The 21,199-nt window shown below is 36.0% G+C and overlaps 1 protein-coding gene across 4 annotated transcripts in view; it reads left to right on the top strand.

The window, feature by feature from the left end:
• LOC121426482 (unconventional myosin-X-like) overlaps positions 1–21,199 on the top strand; it is a 93,704-nt gene that overhangs the window by 53,134 nt on the left and 19,371 nt on the right. For 3 of the 4 annotated variants that reach the window (XM_041622803.1, XM_041622802.1, XM_041622805.1), the window contains 17 exons: positions 6,293–6,417; positions 7,603–7,839; positions 8,238–8,292; positions 8,514–8,686; positions 9,215–9,275; positions 9,749–9,889; positions 10,698–10,738; positions 11,452–11,614; positions 12,530–12,647; positions 13,904–13,980; positions 14,577–14,635; positions 15,196–15,306; positions 15,696–15,794; positions 17,003–17,152; positions 17,722–17,807; positions 18,298–18,549; positions 20,464–20,652. In XM_041622803.1, the coding sequence (XP_041478737.1) occupies positions 6,293–6,417; positions 7,603–7,839; positions 8,238–8,292; positions 8,514–8,686; positions 9,215–9,275; positions 9,749–9,889; positions 10,698–10,738; positions 11,452–11,614; positions 12,530–12,647; positions 13,904–13,980; positions 14,577–14,635; positions 15,196–15,306; positions 15,696–15,794; positions 17,003–17,152; positions 17,722–17,807; positions 18,298–18,549; positions 20,464–20,652 (2,137 nt within the window). The remainder of the gene's footprint in view (positions 1–6,292; positions 6,418–7,602; positions 7,840–8,237; positions 8,293–8,513; positions 8,687–9,214; positions 9,276–9,748; positions 9,890–10,697; positions 10,739–11,451; positions 11,615–12,529; positions 12,648–13,903; positions 13,981–14,576; positions 14,636–15,195; positions 15,307–15,695; positions 15,795–17,002; positions 17,153–17,721; positions 17,808–18,297; positions 18,550–20,463; positions 20,653–21,199) is intronic. The other variant, XM_041622804.1, reaches the window with a different exon arrangement.

Raw genomic sequence — 21,199 nt, 5'->3', positions numbered from 1 at the left:
GAAAATTTCAGAGTCAAGATTTACATTCCTAAAATGACCCTATCGACACTTATTAAGCCTGATGTTACACTGAGGCATAGGCATACATGTACAGTAGGGTGAGGCACGGACTAAGTCCTTATCGTATCCCGCTTTCTAAATTTGACTTGCGTTGCTCTTTCGTTTATTCATTTTTTATCATCATTCATATCTATAACAAGTCATTACCCATTACTATTGAACATTCAAGCCAATTTTGTTTGACGAGTGAAGAGGTTTATTTTTCTTCCTGTGCACTTCTCTTCAATATGAATGAATTAAGTACTTCCTTGTTCTAAACCAACCTGTCTTCTTTCCTCAAAATATGTTCATGTGAAACAGTTATAAATCAGGCTATAGAAAGTACTCATTTATCACATCAGATATTAAAGGGGAAGTTCACCCTGACAAAAAGTTTATTGTAAAAATAGCAGAAAAAATAATAAAAAATATTGCCGAAGGTTTGAAAAAAATTCATCAAATAATTAAAAAGTTATTAGAATTTCAATTATTTGATTTGTGACGTCATATGCGAGCAGCATTCCTACATAGCGAATGGTAAAAACTCAATGAAATGTCATTTTCTCAGAAAATTGAAAATGGTTTTCTCTGTAACTTTTGTATATCAATAGACAAATCATTTCACACCCGATCATGATAAGAAAACAAAATTAAGTCATCAGGAACCATACAAAATTTGAAATTCATGCATTTTATATTACATAACACATGGGGCGGCTGCTCGTTTATGACGTCACAAATCCAAAATTTTGAACTCTAATAACTTTCTTACTCTTTAACGGATTTTCCTCAAACCTTCACCAATATTTTTTACTATTTTTTCTGCTATTTTTACAACAAAGTTTTCTTCAGAATGAACTTCCCCTTTAAGGGGGAAACAAATGGTTTTGTTTCTGGATCAGTTTGTTTATAAAGTGCACCATTGAATAGGCAACTAGACAATCGGTGCCTCATAATTGCTATATTATTACCCTTACAAGAAAGTGCAAAATTATTATTCAATGGGCCTAGAAAGTTTAATGTCCTGTCTTGAATAGCCTTGATCGTAATCATTATCAATGCCAGACAATCTAACAACACAATAGGTTACTCTTTATCCACTTTAAATAAGCGGAATAAATTGCAGGGTAATTGGAATGGGATTTAGCCTGTTAAATATCAGGCAGAACACTTGCTGTAACATGTTCATTGCGCATTATGAGTCTGGGCTGAAGTGTTCAGTGATACAAAAAGGTTCCTTCACCACAGTCACATGTGATGATTGATGATGATGGTTACGATTGACGATGATGATGATGATGATGATGATGATGATTATGGTGATGGTGATGATTATGGTGATGGTGATTATGATGATGACAGTGATGATGATGATTATGATGGTGATGATGTTGATGATGATGATTATGATGATGATGGTGATGATTATGGTGAGGGTGATGATGGTGATGATGATGATTATGATGATGATGGTGATTATGGTGATGTTGATGGTGATGATGTTGATGATGATGATGATGGTGATGGTGATGGTGATGATGATTATGGTGATGGTGATGATTATGGTGATGATGATGATGGTGATGGTGATGATGATGATGGTGATGGTGATGGTGATGATGATGATGATTATGGTGATGGTGATGATTATGGTGATGATGATGATGGTGATGGTGATGATGATGATGATGATGATTATGGTGATGGTGATGATTATGGTGATGGTGATGATGATGTTGATGGTGAAGGTGATGATTATGGTGATGGTGATGGTGATGATGATGATGATGATGATGTTGATGGTGATGATGTTGATGGTGATGATGATGATGATTATGATGATGATGATGATGATTATGATGGTGATGACGTTGATGGTGATGATGTTGATGGTGATGGTGATGATGTTCATGGTGATGATGTTCATGGTGATGATGATGATGGTGATGATGTTGATGGTGTTGAAGGTGATGATGATGATGATGATTATGGTGATGGTGATGATTATGGTGATGGTGATGATGGTGATGATGATGGTTATGATGTTGATGGTGATGATGATGATGATTGATGATGATGATGGTGATGTTGATGATGTTGATGGTGATGATGATGATTATGGTGATGTTGATGGTGATGATGTTGATGGTGATGATGTTGATGGTGATGATGATGATGATGATGATGATGATGATGGTGATGATGTTGATGGTGATGGTGATGATGATGATGATTATGGTGATGTTGATGGTGATGATGTTGATGATGATGATTGATGATGATGATGATTATGATGGTGATAATGTTGATGGTGATAATGTTGATGGTGATGATAATGATGATTATGGTGATGGTGATGATGATGATGGTTATAATGATTAAGATGGTGATGATGATAATGATGATGGTGATGATGATGATGATATGGGGTAATTGTATAGCGTGCATATCCAACTTGTTACATTCTCAAAGCACTCCCATATTACCCCATTGAGCTAGTCTACCAATTCCAGTGGTCACAGATTTTTGAGGAATTACTTCCTGCCGGTAGCCATTTACCTCCCCAGGGTTGAGTGAGTACATCACAATTTCTTGCTGATCGAAAGAATGCCATGGCTGGAATTGGAAACCTTGACCCTCTGTTTCAGTGTCAAGAGACTTTATCCACTGGGCCACAACACTCAAATTGATGGAGAAAATACAGTTTATTACTTTTATGAATTTCTAGTGGTTGAGTTTTGACCTCTTACTCCAACTAAGTAAATTTATTCATGTGTGTATCTTTATTATTATTTTTGTAATGTACATGCATATAAATGAGTAAAAAAATATATATAATGACATGTATAAATTCCTGTATTTGCTGAGTCTGAATATTCCAAATCAAATCATGTTGATGTGTGGAATATGTGTTTATTGATTCATTGATATTTTTATTAGAGGTGGGCTATAGAGGGTCAATTTTAGGTCACATTTTCAGAACATGCTCATCACACCCTAGTTTGATGACTTTGTACCTACTGACACCACTTGTGAAAAAAAAAATGAAAAAAATGCATTATCCGGAAAAAAAAAAAAACTGACCGAAAACGTAAAAAATCCAAGATGGCCACCGTTTCGGCTAAAAATAGACATTTTTGGCTGTAACTCGGTCATTTTTTTGTCTACTGTAATAGTTTTGGTATCTAACCCCATGTTTTAGGGGTCAAGGAAATTGAATATAATGATATTTTTGGTGTAAAACCTAACCTTCTACATTAAACTCACATTTTCCCCCATATTTGATATTAAATTTTCCCTCTCCTTCACCCCTACCCCAACCACAATTTTTGTACTTTATTTTCAGTATTTTCTTCAAGTCATGCTAGCTATGATACTACTAATAATAAATTCTAGCTACTAAAAGTTTTTTTTTAATTTAAACAATACATCGAGAAATATACCAAAAACCTACACATGACTGTGTTGTGCGACACCTGTATGTGGCTAGTGAATTAGGAGTCGGCATGCATGGTAACTGTGGAGCCAGTACTAACACTGTATCTGCTTTGAAGTACCAATTATTTGGTCATCAGACCTCTAGTCAGAGAGAACTATACAGGTCCACTGTGGGTATTTAATTGTAAAATGATATGCCGATTGCCAAGCACAAATGTAATGTTTCTGCTGGAAGATGTATCCCATGAGCCAATTACATTACCCGTACATAGAAGAATCTGCATCGGCAGTACTGTCTGTACATCACCTTGCTTTGGCCATTTCTAGTGCTGATGCTGATCTGCCCATTTTTATCTTTGAAGTATCGGTATCTTTCCATGTGCTCGATTTCATATCCCTCACGATGTCAGTTTCGTTCATTATCGTAATCCCATATCACACTGCAGAACTCATTGATGCCCACTTCTTTGTCTTTGTCAGTATTTTCTTCAAGGTTTGAATGGGCAGTTGGCTGTGTGATCCCATTGGATGACTTTAGATTGAATGCATGTCATCCTCAGTAGGCAGTAAGGGGCAGGGAGATTATCAGACTCTCCTCCAGTCAATAGAAGAGTCAAGTTCACCTTCATTTTTGTTTCACATACGGTAGTTGGTTGACCTAATACAAGTGTTGGCGCACCAAGTAATCTAGATGGGATGTGTGTCTGGGATATGACAGCTCTGCATGTAACATTCAGCTTGGTTGAATCCTGGGTATCCTGGCATTCCTGAAGCTCATCAACGTTTGTTAATGGACCTCCCCATTTTTTGCATTTCTGTAACAGCCTATGCACATACATGTACATGTACCTGGTACTCTACTGCTTGTTGTGCTTGGGCCACATTCTGCTGAAGATTTTCCTGCGAGAGGATGTTTTGCTCTTCCACCCATTTCTGCTCACTCTTACCCAACATTTTTGCAATGTTATATGGGTCGCTTTTTCCAGTTTACTACACCAGCCTTGTTCAAGGTCATATCATCTCAAATACCCTTGGCAGTGAAGTTTCTATTAGAAGCAGCAGCGGAAAGCTTTGCTAGTTTGTCAAACTTTGACAGATCCTGCTCACACTGTAAATTGTTTGAAGGTAGATTGGTGAGATCTTCTGGTGTGAGTTTCTAGAGTTCAGTTGCTCTAGATTCTGCAAAACCTGTTTCTGCCATTTGCTTAAATCCATACTCCTCTCCTCTCCGAATAGCCAAATCTTTGGCAGCTTGCTGACACATTTGCTGCAAATACATGCCTACAAGCCTTACAAGGTCTCAGGTTTTTCCACTTGGAAAGAGTATGGTACCTTGTATGAAGACAGCGTGTCTGTCTTGTTATTCAGCAGATCATCATGAAGACGTGGGAGGATGGTCACTAGATCATTCTGTGAGCTGACTTCCACCATGTTAGGAGTGCAGGGTTATGCAGTATGTGAACCAGGCTAATACTATCATGACTAAATCACACTCAGGTACACTACAGATGGCAGGCTTGAACAAGTAGGTTGTTGGATTTGATGTTCTGCAATGTCGCCTCATACTCTGGGATGTGATATAGAATGACTGCAGCAGTGTATCCCATCTGAGCAAATTGGTGTTCATTGAAGAGGCTGTGCTTCTTTGTTTTCCCTGCAGATGCAACCTCACTCTCGAAGGTCTCCCACATGGATGACTTGTGTCTGTCCTAACTATACTTGTTTTGTCAGTGCCTGTAATGCTGCTACAACCGACCACACTCTTCTTGAGGAAGGATTTCAGGGTCGGCATGTATGGCATAGTATGCAATTAACTTTTCACAAAGCCCTAACTTGACTTCATGCTGAACAAGGGTAGAGATAATATTGCCTGCATCAAATATATGTGTGGCTCACATACAACACATATTAAGTGTGTAGAGGGATGTGCTGACTGTTAAGAGATGCTACTATTTGATGTTTGTAGTAATCGAGTGGTAATAGTGATACATTACATGCGGTGATAAAGGGAGCAGTCATGGCAGTGCTGGAACTATTGTGCATAGGCCTACTTTAATACAAAGTGGATGACATTTGGGATAATGGGCATGAGACAAGAAGAAAAAAGAAGAAGAAAGCTTAAACTGTTGATTGTGATGCACACGTCATCTGTAGGAATTAATACTGTAAGAATTCGCATTTTGGAGGAAATAAGTAGAAATTTGATTAAATACTGATATAACATGAATTTTAACACTAATATATTAAAAGGAATACCATAAATGACTTCAGTGACCCCCAAAACATAGGTTTCGACACCAAAACTAGTCTAAAAGATGAAAAAAAAAAAATGACCGAGTTATGGCCAAAAACATGTTTTTTTTAGGCAATCCGGCGGCCATCTTGGATTTTCAGGTTTTTCGGCCAGGGCACCCTGGTTTTCACATTTTTTTCATTTTTTTTCTGATTATGGTGTCAGTGTGCACTAATTCATCAAACTAAGGTGTGATGAGCATGATCTGAAAATGTCACCCTCTATAGCCCACCTCTATTTTTATGCCCTATTACATGTACATGTATGTACTATTGATAGATATTTCCATTATAAATCAAATTCAGATTTCATTTTCACACCCATCTAGCTTTAATATCATCATCTTTTCATTTGCTTCATACATTATTTTAATAGATGAATTATGATGAACTGTTGCTGTGCCAGCGACATGAGCGTCTTGACAGTGTGTTCGCTCAATAAAATATTATTGTTGTTGTTGTTATTATTAGTATTATTATTGTTACTATTATTATTTAATGGTGTTTAATTTGATCTTTGCAGCAACCATCCAAGTTCCAGCCCCAGGTTGTTTTGAATCAGCTTCGTTACTCTGGAATGCTGGAAACGATTAAGATTAGAAGGGCAGGATATCCAGTCAGAAGATCCTTTCAAGACTTTGTTGCAAGGTGAGGGACAAAGTTTAGGAGGGAAGCGATATATGAAACATGGAAAAAAAAGATGCATTTTTGAAAGGCAATTCAGCAGGACCGTGGACTTTACAAGTATCATTAAATGTAACAAGGGTCCTACTCCTGGGTGGTATTTAACAAAGTGTGACTTAGAGTCGCATTTAAATTCCCAGTTGCGTCACCGCATTGGTTGAATTATTCTTGGAGGACGCGCACTACTGCGTATGATGATTCCATGTGAGCATAATAATAATAATAATATGTTCTGTTTGTATAGCGCAGCTACTACAATTGCATATGCTCTACTGCGCTTGATACTTGGTGTCATATTACATGGCTTTTGCTGAGCCGTGGTATACATGTACATGTAGGTGCTAAAGCATTCAAAGAATAAATCCTACCGGGTACCCATTCACCTCGCCTGGGACGAGTGCAGTATAATGTGGGTAAATTTCTTGCTCGAGGAAAACACGCTATGTTTGGGATTTGAACCCACCTCCCTCTGATTGAAAGACGAGAGTGGTAACGACTACAACACAACGCCCCCAGGCATACTTCACTTTTAGTGAAACATCCCTCTGATTCTACAATGTGCCTTCTCTAGTTATTGAATTTTAAAGTTAAGCAATATTTTGTGAAAACAGTTATATGCATGCCATCATTATAGGTTGGGTGATAGTGTCATGTTCCTTTCCAATCCTTTGTCTTATGTTATTACATGATATAATTATTTCATATTTTTATGCATGTGTGTATGATACATGTATTTCTCCCTTATAACAAAATATGTTGCAGAATTATTATTCTTACACATGAAATCAGTTGTCCATTTTTGTTGTATTCTTGGAAGACATACATGTACTCCAAAAGAATAAGTGGGTATACGACATCATGGGTTTGCTCATTGCATATCATGAAGACATGCATACAAATGTATAGCTGAAATGATGCATATCTTTTAAAAAATCCTAACATTGTTACTCCTTGTCTAATCTTGATGAATTTTTTTACTGTCCTGTTAACCTGATTTTACCTATTCTGTTCAATTCATAATATTTTCAGTCTGGAGTACCCCTTTAAACGCTGAAAGAATCATGTTGGGCTTGAGTTTAATTGTGATGGTAGCCTAAGGAATATGATGAAACACACTCTTAGAATAACTGAGCTTGAACTCTCTTGCAGGTACAAGGCACTGTTGAGCAAAGAGACGGTGAGGAAGATGACGTCATCGGACGACGCCAAAGAGAAGTGCAGAGTACTCCTCGTGAGTTATGATGAGACGAAGAAACAGTGGCAGCTTGGAAAGAATAAAGCATTCCTAAAAGAGACCTTGGAGAATACGCTAGAGAGGGAAAGAGAGAGGATGCTAGGAGTCAAAGCTGATCTGATCAAAGCTGTCTTCAAGGGACATATGCAAAGGTAATCAGCAGTATTATGTATTTCTTAAGTTACGTAAACCGAGATTTATTATTGAAACGATTTACGGAGTCTGGACTAGTTATAATACATTTTTGTAAATGAAAAATCAGCAAGCAATGTAGTCACAGGATTTTTTGCAGAGGACAAGTCATCAAATTTGTTGAGGGGGAAGGAGTCAGTAACCCCCCACCCCCTCTTTGTGAACTAAAGGTTAATGGAGATACCTTATTTCAGCCAACTGAAAGACATATGTAGTTTGTCATTTTATTTCTTTGTGCCTTTATTGTTGCATCTTGTGTATCCCTATTTTTTTTCTCAATTTCATGTCTTCTATGTTTGAATGTCAATTTTGGTTGTTGTTTTTTTCCATTTTTGTGATTGTATGTTTTTATTTGTAGAAAACAATACCTGCGTACAAGAGCCAAGATCATCGTGGTACAGAACATCGTTAGGGTATGTAACACAGTATTATTTTTTTTATAATGTGATGTCACAAAAAAAAACTGTTTGTATGCAAATTACAATGTCACCCCTATATTGTAATATGAATTACATTGTAAAATTTGGGGCTATAGTGGATGCTGAATTTTAAACTTATTATGTTTGATGAAATTACAAATTGAATAAAGTGCATCTCTTACATGTATATGTACTTATTTTTGTTGTTGATGTAGATGCATCAGAAGCGCCTTGCTTTCATTCGTGTGAAGAATGCAGCGATCGTTATGCAGAAGTATGAGAGAGCTCGGAAAGCCAGGATGTATCTTGCTTATCTGAAGGAAGAGAAGAGGAAAGAAGAAGAAAGACTGAGGGAAGAACAGAGAAGGAGAGAAGAAGAAGAACAAAGGTAAACTTTTTATTATGTGATGAAAGTTGCGCATATTGAGAAATTTATAGAATGGTATGGTGTGTAATTTATTCTGAAAAATTTAGATTTCAATTTATTTTAAATGAATTATGCAGATTGACGTAGTTATAAATACATGTATGTTGTAATTATTCAAAGTCATCAAAAGCAATATTTTTGTTGTAACATATATGAAATTAATTGAATTTACTCACTTATGATGCACCCCGGTCCCCTCCCCTAAAAAAATTGCATAGTTATAAATATTGCTTGAAACATGGTACAATGTGTTGCAGAACTCTTTGAATTGTGAATGCTTGATTGTCACTAATGTTGTCTTAAAGGATGCACAAGACTTAAACGAAAAAGTCATGAGAGACTGTGGCAGGCTCTTTGAGTTTTGTAAAATACTGTTGTGTGAAAGGTTGAGGGGTGAAGTCATCTCATTCTGGTTAAGTATATGTATTTAATTTCAGTCACAATCTGTTTAAGTAATATCTAATAATATCTTATGGATTCTTTTGCTAGAGAGCTGGAGAGACTGAAACAAGAAGCAAAGCTGAAAGAGATGGAAGAATTGCAGAGGAAGGTAAGGTTTTACCTATCTTTACATTCACTTAGTTTCATTTATTCTATTTTATATTTACATGTATATCCACAATTTGCTTCAAAATTGTACACACACGTACATCTTACGTTGAATAATTCAATTTTAATTTTCACAGTCACATTTTGTAAATGCTTGCTGATTGTTGATACATTTGATACAGATAGTTAAAGTAATATTTTTCATGAAGAATATTTTATCAGATGTATGTGGTAGATAATATGTCAAACGCTTTGCATAGATACCGCGGGTCAATTTTTAAATACACATTACTTCCACATTACTTGGTAAATGTTTTCTCTAAATGGGTATTTGATTTTTTCGCTTGGATAAGCTGTCAAGAAGACCTCCATTTGGCTCTGTACCACTGCTGTGTGTCAAAGTTGATGTGTTATACATGTAAGTCAGGTATAAAATAAACAAGACACGCTTTTGAATGTTTTGTTTTTTTTTAGCTTGAGGAAGAAGCTCGACAGAGGCAAGAAGAGGAAGAAGCTAAGAGAAAACAAGAGGAAGAACTTAGGTTGGCAGAGATCGAGCGGGCGAGGGAAATTGAAAAACAGAAGATGATAGAGGAACAAGAGGCAAGGAAAAAGGTACGTCTGAAACCCATCTCCAAAATCCAGCATCTTACGTCAATGAAGATGTTACAAATAAATAGAGAAACATCAAACTAGCATGATATAGAAAGTTTCATCAAAGTCACGAGTATAAGTTTTCCAGACAAAATAAACTCTTCTCTTACCACTCTCTGTAAGAATGTCTGTAATAATTACATAAGGACCATGTAATATTAAATGTTCTGACTATTGTCAATTTTAAAGCATCAGCACTGTTCTCACCTTACTGTGCAAATTAGAATATATCCAAAATCAAAATTATGGACAGCTGGAGCCCATTTCATAAAACTTATAACAAATAGCCAGTTCCTAGTTCCATTCTGCGCATGATCAGAAGAAGGTCATTGGTACATAAGTGAAATGGTGGTTTTATATTTAATGAGATAAGCAACATCGTAGATGTCTTGATTATTCATATATTCTTTTGAAATGTGTTTTTAATAAGATCCACAAAAAAAAAACAATGCATCCAAACACTGGTTTTTTTTACAGTTGGCCATGTACAATGCATTCAATGAAGAAATGCAACAAAAATCTTCATAGAGTGTTCATTGGTGTGCTATTCTGGTCACCTTGTCTATTCAATTTCTTCATCCTGCTATGTAAGGCAAGCTTACATAATATCTTGCTTTGAAATCTGCCTATCATAATGAAAGAAGTGAAAGGTCATTTGACCAAATTTGCCCATAGGTAACTACATGTACGAACTGATCTATTGGCATTAACATTTAAAAGATACTGAAATGATGTGAACAAAAATTGATATTTCTATTTTTGTTTTTAGGCTGAGGAAGAAAGACTTATCAGAGAGGAGGAGGAGACAAGGTATGTAGAAACTACAACCACGGTGATCTTCTTAATATGATTTGTGTTCACAAATGGCTTTGTGCACGGTTGGTAACCCTTTGGTGTACTTGGTGATAAATGCCAAATTTTCCATGTTTATGATAATGGGAGCTAAGTAAACGCAACGTTAATCAAAACTGGACAAATATAGCGTTTTGGGGGCCATTGAAAAAAGCTTATCTTTGTGAAATCTGAAAGTCTTCGCTGAAAACCAGTATTTCTGGTAATCATTAATACAAAAAATGCGGGACAGTGTACTGAAATTGTTTTGAAAAATACCCAACATTTTATGGAATTTCATGCTTATTTTGCTCCTTTCTCAGCAATAACATATTATTGTCCAGAGCTAGTTGGCACATCTTTTTTATGTATACATGCAAACATTTTTATGGATTCAGTTTGAACTCATTTAGAGATTTTTATCACAACTTGAGTTCATAATTTAAAGCTGTTTTCATACAAATGAGTCAGAAAGAAGAGGATCGAAAGTATTTCTTGATTTAGCCGTGAACCAGAATAGCCTTGTGGTTAAGTCGCTGCCTGGAAAGCAGTACGATAGATGGCAGGTTCGAATCCCACTCGTTCCAATTTTTTCTGACTTATGACTTTCATTGGAGATCGAGCATACCGATCTTAAACAAATAGGAGTAATGCCGAAAATTTGTTAACTCATTGTTTTGATATTATTGTAGGAAACGAAGGGAGGAGGAATTACTGCGAGAGGAAGAAGAACAGGAGAGGGCTTTAGAGGAGGAGGTTGCAAGACGTGAAGCTGAGTTAGAACGAATGAGACAGGCTAGGTTAGCAGAGGCTGAAAAGGACATCATGCAAGATTTTGATCAACAAATTGCCATGGTAACCAACATGATGCTTTCAATTCAATTTATTTCAATCTTTCAAAGTCAGCTTAAATTGGAATTAAACGTAGTATTGACATACATATCAACATAAAAATGGAGCGATACCCTTAATAAGCAGAATACTTGTAAGCAAGGTCTCAACATACAGTATGAAGTTGACATTGACCTTACATACAATCATACATTGATGTGGAAAATTCACTATGAAATTTTCTTTCTTGCGTATTCCATTTTGCATGAAATCATCTTTTGACCAAATTTCAATATTGTGTGCAGACTATTAATATGAACTTTTGAAACTCTAGTACTCTGTAGTAAAAAGCAACATCTTTGCATTTTGCAGACTTTTTAAAAGAATGCCTTTGGGGTTTTCATTCCCAGCCTTTCAGTATTGAAGCACTAGAATTTTTTCTTCTTCTGAAATCATCTTCACTTGTTTTGAATGTTGATGTTGTTATATCCTGAAATACAGGTATGTTGTTTTATCCGCATTTACACACAACGATATGTAGCTCTTTCCCTTTGAGAATGTTATATAGAAAGATGTCTCCTTTTTCAAGGAAACTTTTTGCTTTATCATTTGACATTTGTTATTGTTTTGTGGAGCGTTGTGGCCCAGTAGATTAGTCTTCTGACTCTGAAACAGAGGGTTGTGGGTTCAAATCCCAGCCATGGCATAATTTCCTTCAGCAAGAAACTCATCCACATTGTGCTGCACTTAACCCAGGTGGGGTGAATGAGTACCCGGTAGGAAGAAATTCCTTTAACTCTTAAGCACCTACTTGTAAGGCAGCCCAGCTAAAGCCAGGGTAATTATAATAGCAGGGCCCATTGGGAGAATAGTTTTCAGAACTGAAGTGGCTTCCCTGGTTAAAATATACCTTTATTATTATAATTTTGTTTATTTCAGTTTGAACAAGATTTGCCTGAAGATGTTTCTGAGATGGATGAAGATGAGGATGATGACACCATTTCAAGGAAGTCTGACGAAACACAGTACTTTGAGGGTTTCCTCCAGATGAAAGCTGGTTAGTATTGATTATAATGAGGCTCTTTTCTACTGTAGCCCCCAAAACATGGGACTCCTTGCCTTCATTAAAGACTTTACTAACAATTAACCACATTTTAGAAGTCTATTAAAATTTACCAATTCTCATTTCTGTACAGTTTCCATATGAAGTTATTTTTTTTAAATATTTTTTTAGACCCCGATTTTGTGTTCCCGTTATTTTTCAATCTGCTTTGTATCTCATTAAAGGGCACTATATAAATGAAATGTATCATTTATAATAATGATACCAATAAACATAATTCTCTGTAATCTGAATCCAGGTTAGATTTTAGCTATTGACAGCAAATTGTGACAGGTATATCTAACAATACAAGTTGTTGGCACTAAAATCATTCATAATCATTCATACTGAAATAATTTTTGTTGTCCTTAAACCATGAAGAAAGAGCGAAGTAAAGATAGGAAAAATATGAAATGCAATGGTTAGTATTGTTATTATCATTGGTAGTACATGTAGAAGTATTTTTTCAGCATTTCAACAAGGAGCAATTTACTAAAGAACATGCAAAGAGAATATTAAGTCAGGATGATTCTAGTACAGCTCCATGTTGTCTGGGATAGGAAAAAGTAGAATAAATTACTGTAGCCTGCATAGTGTCAATCGCAAATATTTATAAGACAGAGCCCTGGGCCCCATCTCACAAAGAGTTACGATTGATCCAATCAATCACAACTATGGAAAGCGAGCAATGTCAAAATCTAAAATATTTGTTCGTTCAAAATATTTTATACATTTGCTGTATATTCATATATTCCTTGGTTTCCTGACAATTCAGTATGCTTCTCTTTGATTTCAAAGGACACTGTGAAAATTTCCTAAAGAAAACAAATTGACATTGTTGGATTTCCATGTAGTGTAGGTACATGTAGATCAGATCAATAGTAACTCTTTGTAAGATGGGCCCTGGGCCCTATTGTACAGAGAGTTATAATTGATCCGATAACTCGCAACTATAGATGGCCAGCAACGTCAACATCTATTATGCATGTTTGTTCAAAATATTTTCTAGCTGTGATGTATATTCGTACATTCATTGTTTTCCTGAAAATTCACTGCGCTTCTCTTTGCATAAAAAGTACATTGTGCAAATTTTTCGTAGAAAAAATTATGACACTGATGGATTTCCATAGAGTTGCAATAGATTGGATCAATCATAACTCTTTGTAAGATGGGGCCCAGATATGGTTTGATATGTTCTTCTCTATATACAGGAGGTATGATGAACACATGGAAGAAGCGTTGGTTTGTCCTCCGAGATGAAACCTTGATGTGGTTCAGAACCAAACAGGTAAAAAGTCTTCTTCATTCTCTCTTATACTAGATAGAGGGCGCTGTAACACAAAGGTTAATGCCAATGTCCAATCATGGTCATTCTTGCATGTGCATTTCTCGTAAAACAGTGACTAGGAGTCAATCACAGTAGTTCTTTCATATTTGCTACAGGGTCCGGATGAGAGGAAATAAAATCCATGAAAAACAAATGCAACTAGCACAAATTTGACAAAAATGAAATTTTTGAGTAACTCCATGCTGTTATATGGAGAACTTAATTAAACTTAAGTGAAGTTTGCAACATTAAAACTCAACATCAAATCATTAACAATTATAATCAATTATGATAGTGATGAACCAGGATCTCTATCAAGCAACTTATACTTCTGATGGGGCCCTAAGGCAACACATTAAAATATATAATTATAAGGATATAAGTTCTAATTTTTTTTATTAATTTTCAATTTCTTTTGAAATATGAGAATTTATATTATAATATACTCTTTTTTAGAATTGACTTGAAAAATCACCTGTTTGTTGCTAAACACTGCAATTGAAAATTTACTGTGAAATTTTCTTGATGGTTATTGTATCAAAATGTTTTACCAACAGGAAGCATTAAAATCTGGATGGCTTCAGAAGAAAGGAGGAGGAACTGGAACATTATCAAGGTAACTTTCTTGTTTATTATAGCAAAATATACCTAAAGTCATACATGCACATGTACACATTGATGTCTGGCCCAGGATTAGGTCCCAGCAGCACTTGGTACTCTTTTGGCGAAGAAACAGACACCCTTATGGGGTTGGCTGCACTTAATCTAAGAAATCATGGGATGGATTGGAAAGAACTGCTGAAATATCATTTATATAGACTAGAAATAAGAGAGGCCCTAGTATGGACCCTTGAGGAATGCCACATTGCAGGTTTGATATAAAGAGGTCAAATTAGGTATATTGTTGCCTGTCAAAAAGGTAATCACTATTCCCCTTACACCACTTTAATTGAGTTTATGGTCCAGGGTGTTGCCTAAGATGAGTCTTACATAATACCTTCAGCTTTGAATTGTTTTTGGCAATGACATGTTATCATGTTTGCCTAGGATTGCCAAGTCTAGAGTTGATGATGAAGATTTGACTATGATTGAGACAAAATCTCATTACTACTTATTTCTCACTCCTGCTTCCACATGTTTATAAATATTCATAATCCATTTTCTATTATTTTGTAGACGTAATTGGAAGAAGAGGTTCTTTGTTCTGAAGGATACCATACTCTCTTACTATGAATCTGACTCCGATGGTGCTAAACTTCTTGGAAAGATTGACATCAGAACCGCTGTGTAAGTACATGTACAATATGAACCAACAAAAAAATGACTCCTTATAATATCAGATTCGAAATTTTGAACATACGGGATATATGTTTGAGCCATATTGGTTCAGAAATGGTTTGGAAAACAATTAGTGGAACGCTTTTCTACTGAGCTCCATACGTCACTGTGTAGTGATTATTCTCCAAGCTGTAGATGAGACAATGTGAGACCAGTTTTACTCAGTTTCATACCAATAATCTTTTTTAAAAATTCTCATCGGCAGATCACAGAATTTTCATATTACAATCATATAATTCTCATATAATCATATTACAATCATATAATTCTCGTATAATCATACTACAATTATATTATTCTCATATAATTATATTAATCATATAATTCTCACATTGCAGGCAAATCATTGATAGCAGTGTAGGAAGAGAGAACTCATTAGAACTGATCACAGACCAGCGTACATACCATGTTGTAGCTGATACTGCTGATGAATGCAGGTAAGGGATATTAGCTCATTTCTCAAGGAAACATAAAGATTGTACTTCCATGTCAGGGTAAAAATTTATATCTATCATTACTGATGGTTGTAAGCTCCGTCAAATTTCTGATTCATCTGTTATTTTTCCATGTTGTGCCTCTGAAACTGTAACAAATAAGTTTGATCTTAGAAGTAAATGTTCTATTTGCTAAAACTGAGATATAGTTAGCAAGGGGAACAATGGAATGGGATCAGGGGAGGAGGTCACAAATCTTAACCTTTTTGAAATGACATCATAACTTAGAAAGTATATGGACCTAGTTCATGAAACGTGGCCATAAGGTTAATCAAGTATTACTGAACATCCTATTAGAGTTTCATGTCACATGACCAAGGTCAAAGGTCATTTAGGGTCAATGAACTTAGACCATGTTGGGGGAATCAACATCAAAATCTTAACCTGAGGTTTAAGTTTTTGAAATGGCATCATAACTTAGAAAATATATGGACCTAGTTCATTAAACTTGGACATAAGGTTAATCAAGTATCACTGAACATCCTGCGCAAGTTTCAGGTCACATGATCAAGGTCAAAGGTCATGTGAGGTCAATGAACTTTGGCCACATTGGGGGGTATTTGTTGAATTACCATCCTATCTCTGTAAAGTGTATTGGTCTAGTTTATAAAACGTGGAAATAAGAGTAACCAAGTATCACTTAACATCTTGTGCGAGTTACAGTAGTTATCAAAGTCAGCACTGCTGCTATGTTGAATCGCATGATCCAGGAGGCATTCCACTTGTTAATGTTAGGCACAACTTTGCACACAACTGGCCAATGCTCTTACTGTTAGGTGCTAATTGCATGTCATACAACATGAGAAAGGATCACCAGTCGTTTGTAACTTACAAACAGCTTTATGAAACACCCACCTGGGGGATGTTTCACAAAGATTTAAGTATGACTTAGAGTCACACTTAAATGCCTAGTTGCGCACAGTATAAAAGGCATGACAGCATTGGTCAGATCATGCCAAGAGGACGCGCACCAGTGCTATTGACCAATAAGATTGCGTGTTGCATATCATGTATGTGTAGGCACTTAAGTGCGACTCTAAGTCATACTTAAATCTTTGTGAAACACCCCCCCCACCATCGATATGTATTGTGAGCTGTTGTTGAGGTATGATTCACTGATGATTTTCACGTTTTTTTCTGTGCGTTGATAGTGAGTGGTACAGTGTGCTGACCAGAGTGAAGAATGCCAACGAGGTAGAGCTTCGTCTGATGCGGGACGAGGAGGCCAATTCAAAGAACGCCATCGGTTCTCTTGATGTGGGTCTCATCGATTCAGTCGTACCTGTCAATGTCGTAGCCAAGTGAGTTCTCTTACATGACTGGCTGCCCCTAAAGCAACAATAAATTGCCCAAAATGAATTTGGAGAATATTATTGAGCTTGACAACGATGTATAACTTGTGAAAATTGATAAACAATAACCCACACTGGTACTTATTTGAATGCAGAAAAAATTCATTGAGACCTTGACAAAAAAAAGGGATTAAACAAGTTTTTATGTCGCGGTTTTGCTCAAGCATGAAATCTGCACACTGTGCAATTTCAGTGAAACTTCCAAGCAGCTGCAGAAATGGTGTAAAAAAACTGTTCTGAAGAAGAGGAGTTTCTCTTTCAGATATTAAAGCTCTTTTTTTTATATATATATTGTGTTTTTTTTTTTAATCTACCCTAGTGTTTTATAGACAGCAAAGCAGATTCATCAGCAGCATTCCAGTGGACAAGTATCTCAATAGTTAGACATTCTTCAAAACAAGTTTCTTGTTAATACACACAATTTGATATTTATGAATATGTGAGTTGGTCCTACAACATTTCATTTTAATACAATGTTTTATTTTTTTATTATATTCTGCTTTCCTTTTCCTCATTAGGCCAAATGCCTTTGCCATTATCACAGCAGAAAGAGTGATAAGCCTTGTAGCATCAGCAGCAGAAGAAATGAATAATTGGCTCACAGGTAAAAATCTCCCATTATCCATGCCTTGAGTGTACTAGTATGCCTATTACAACCTAAACCCGTCCATCTGGCAACCCTCACATAAAGCCTTTGGGAGGGCAATCCAGATCCACTATGAAATCTATTAGAAAAATGAAGGGCACTATAACCATTATAACATGTTAAAAATAAGCAAATGATATTATTTAAATGAAAAAGATGTAGGGATCATTCATGTTGAAATTATTGAGAATTAATTGGCTTGCATTTGTATAGCATTGATACAAAAGAAAGGCCAAGCAAACGCTAAACAGTGGGTGACGTCGCCGTGGTGAATATACCGCCCCCGTTCACATTACAAGGCAGTTAATTTCCCTGCGATGGTTTCGCAACCTAGAATATAATAAGTGGTATCCTTACTGCTATGATCACATGATGGCGAACCGTCCTATCACTGATTCAAAGCTACATAATCTGTGTCATTTTATTATCTTAATATCACTTTGACCAGCATTGACCCAATACCATAAGGGTCAACGAACCTACCGGAAAGAGGAGGTCATCCTAAGCGGCTGGATGACCAAGGAGAACACCACGGGGATCGCCAGGGCCGGCGGCTCACGCAAGAAGCGTTACTTTGTCCTGACTCAGCACTCGCTGGACTATTATCGTAGCATCGAGTGCCAGCAGAAGATGGGGGCTATCGCGATCAACAGTCTCTGCTCCGTCACGGAACCGGACGAGAAGACACACAAGGAAGAAGGTATGTAATAATCAGTAGGTAGAAAAAAACAACTCTTCTGTGAAATCAATAGGGATGGTGATTTTCTGTTTCAAATATTGGTATTAACCTTCTCCAATAAGCTATACTCTCATTTCAATCTTGACCCCCAAAAAACCCTGCTCTTTGAAACCAATATGGACAGTTTGATTCTGTTTATATGTGGTCTTTTCCATTTTTGATAACCTGTAATTCCATTTCAGTCGTGATCTAAAATGGGAAAAGCATGAATTTCGTTTTGCAAACATAAATTCAATGACTTTTCACACGAAAGGTCAAGAACCAAAGCAGATTTCTGCTTATCAGTAAATAGAAAATTTTGTCCTAATCCAAATATATCAATAAGCTCCCAATAACCTCATTGCTCATGCAATACTATGTGTAATACCTCAGTCATTTGATCATTTCAAGTTCGATGTTGGGTTTGGTGTTGTGAGTGTGAGAAAGGCTGCTGAACCCGAGCTCCAACACTGAGCTCGGTTCAGAAGTACAATATCGACCGTGTTATCAGGAGCTCATGTCGTCATACCTCTGCCGACCCTATCAATTTCACATGAGAAGTCTTGACTCCCATGCAAAATTATAGGTCCTATTTATGCATCTTCTAAAATTGCAAGGCTGAACCCTTCAGCTAGCTGGGTTTAAAAAAATAAATACATTTCTTGTCATTGCTACTGCATGATTAATGGAATATATAGAAATATTTATATCTCAATACTTTCAAACATATGAATGTTACATGAATGATATTCCATTGTTTCTAAATCAACATTCCTATCTCATGTTCATTTACTGTAAATATGCTGTTGTTTTCTCTCTGTTTTTGCAAGTGACAGGTGTCGTTATGTGCTGTGAGTTATTGACCAAATAGATAATACAGGGAAAATAATTAAGTCTTTGTGCAATAGTATTCAATTCTGTCGTAAGAATTACTTGTCGACAAGTAATTTATATATAAAATATTATTGTAAAAGCTGGTGACACTTTTGAAAATAAGTGGCTTCAATTTAACTTTTTCAGCAGTAATACAAGTAGCTATAAAAACAACAACCTCATTTCAAGATTTTGGCAAAGTTTAATATATGTCTTAGCGGCAACTCACAAAATTTGCAAAAACAAAACTTGAGAAAATAACAGCTTATACAGTATACTACATGTATTCCATTTATTTCCTTGGTATACATTGCTAAATTGTAGTCCATGCTCTCTGAAACTTTCATTCATTGCCTAATTATCATATACTCAAATTTTATGTCCATTTTTTCTTGATATTTAATCTTAAATACATAATATTTTAGGAATCGTGCACAGTGTTGTATTAAAATATTGCCTTTTTCGTCTGGAATATGGAGCACTATAACAATAATATACACATGTATCAATCATAGTTAACTTTTATGAATGTATGTGGTGTTAACGTTTGTACTTCCTAATTGTACAATTAAGCTAAAATTGATATTTACATGAATCTGTCTGTGAGTATTACACTGGCGAAAAATCTCAGCTCTTATTTATCTGTTCAATTCCAGGCAGTCCTTGTTTAACAGTTATAAAAATTGCTCATATTTAAATAATTATTGATGTGTAATATTGCAGTTGGCCTTGCAGTAATATTTGGTAAGCCAATCTAATATTATATCCACACCCAAGTAACCCTTAAAACACATAGCAACAGATATACATGTAGACACTAGGAGAAAATTTTATTAATATAGCTGATGCACAGATTAATATATGTTCTTTTTAATCATAAATTTGTTCTTTTCAACAATTCAGTCATTAATATCATTATCCTTTATTTCTCACACCTCTTTTCATTCATTTACTCGACTTGCGCCATTCCTTCCCCCCCCCCCCTACCCTCCCAAACAATCCAATTCATTTGGCACTCTTCAGATGTGCATATAGTAAACGATGCACCCAACGACTATTACACTAACGGAATCGATAATGAAAATGAGAACCCCACGTATGAAAACCTTCCTGTGTCTCCGTCGTTAAGTAACGGTTTTAGAGGGCGCAAGCTCAGTCGTGTCCCCACCTTAATACGCACCCGAAAGAAATCTAAGTCGTCAGGGCCAGAGGGTATGTATATGACAGAAAATTTTTTGAAAAGATGGTGTCCAAATGCGTGGTCTAGTGCTTGAAAGTCAAAGCTATGTTGCATGTCGATGGTTCATTGATGTTGCATGTCTATGTCCATTGTGTTGTAAATTGCATGAATATGAAAGCCAAACTTGAAAAGCGATATTATTGAGCAAAAAACAGAGAGAAAAAATCTTTACCCAGAAAAGGTTTGGGGAGGGAACCGACTTTCCTGCAAGACATCATGACCATTTCCTTTCACCGTGGTGCACATATTTATTGAATTTTTTTTTTCCTGAAATGACTGGGTACCCAGTTTTTTAGTTAAAAATATTTTCCTGCTGCCAATTAAGGCATTACCCCCCCCCCCCTCATATTTTTTATCAGATTATTTTTCATTGCAAGTATATAAAATACTATGTAACTTCAAGATTGGATACTAGGGCATCACAAATTAAGTCTAAAATGTGGCACAAGCTTCCAAAGAAGAAAATCAGGAAACGTGCGAAGCATCGAAGGGGAGGGGGGCTTGACCTGAAAGTCCCAT

Source organism: Lytechinus variegatus, chromosome 13, assembly GCF_018143015.1.
Source record: "Lytechinus variegatus isolate NC3 chromosome 13, Lvar_3.0, whole genome shotgun sequence".
In the NCBI taxonomy this organism is placed as follows: Eukaryota; Metazoa; Echinodermata; class Echinoidea; order Temnopleuroida; family Toxopneustidae; genus Lytechinus; species Lytechinus variegatus.
This window is presented reverse-complemented; position numbering and strand designations above follow the sequence as displayed.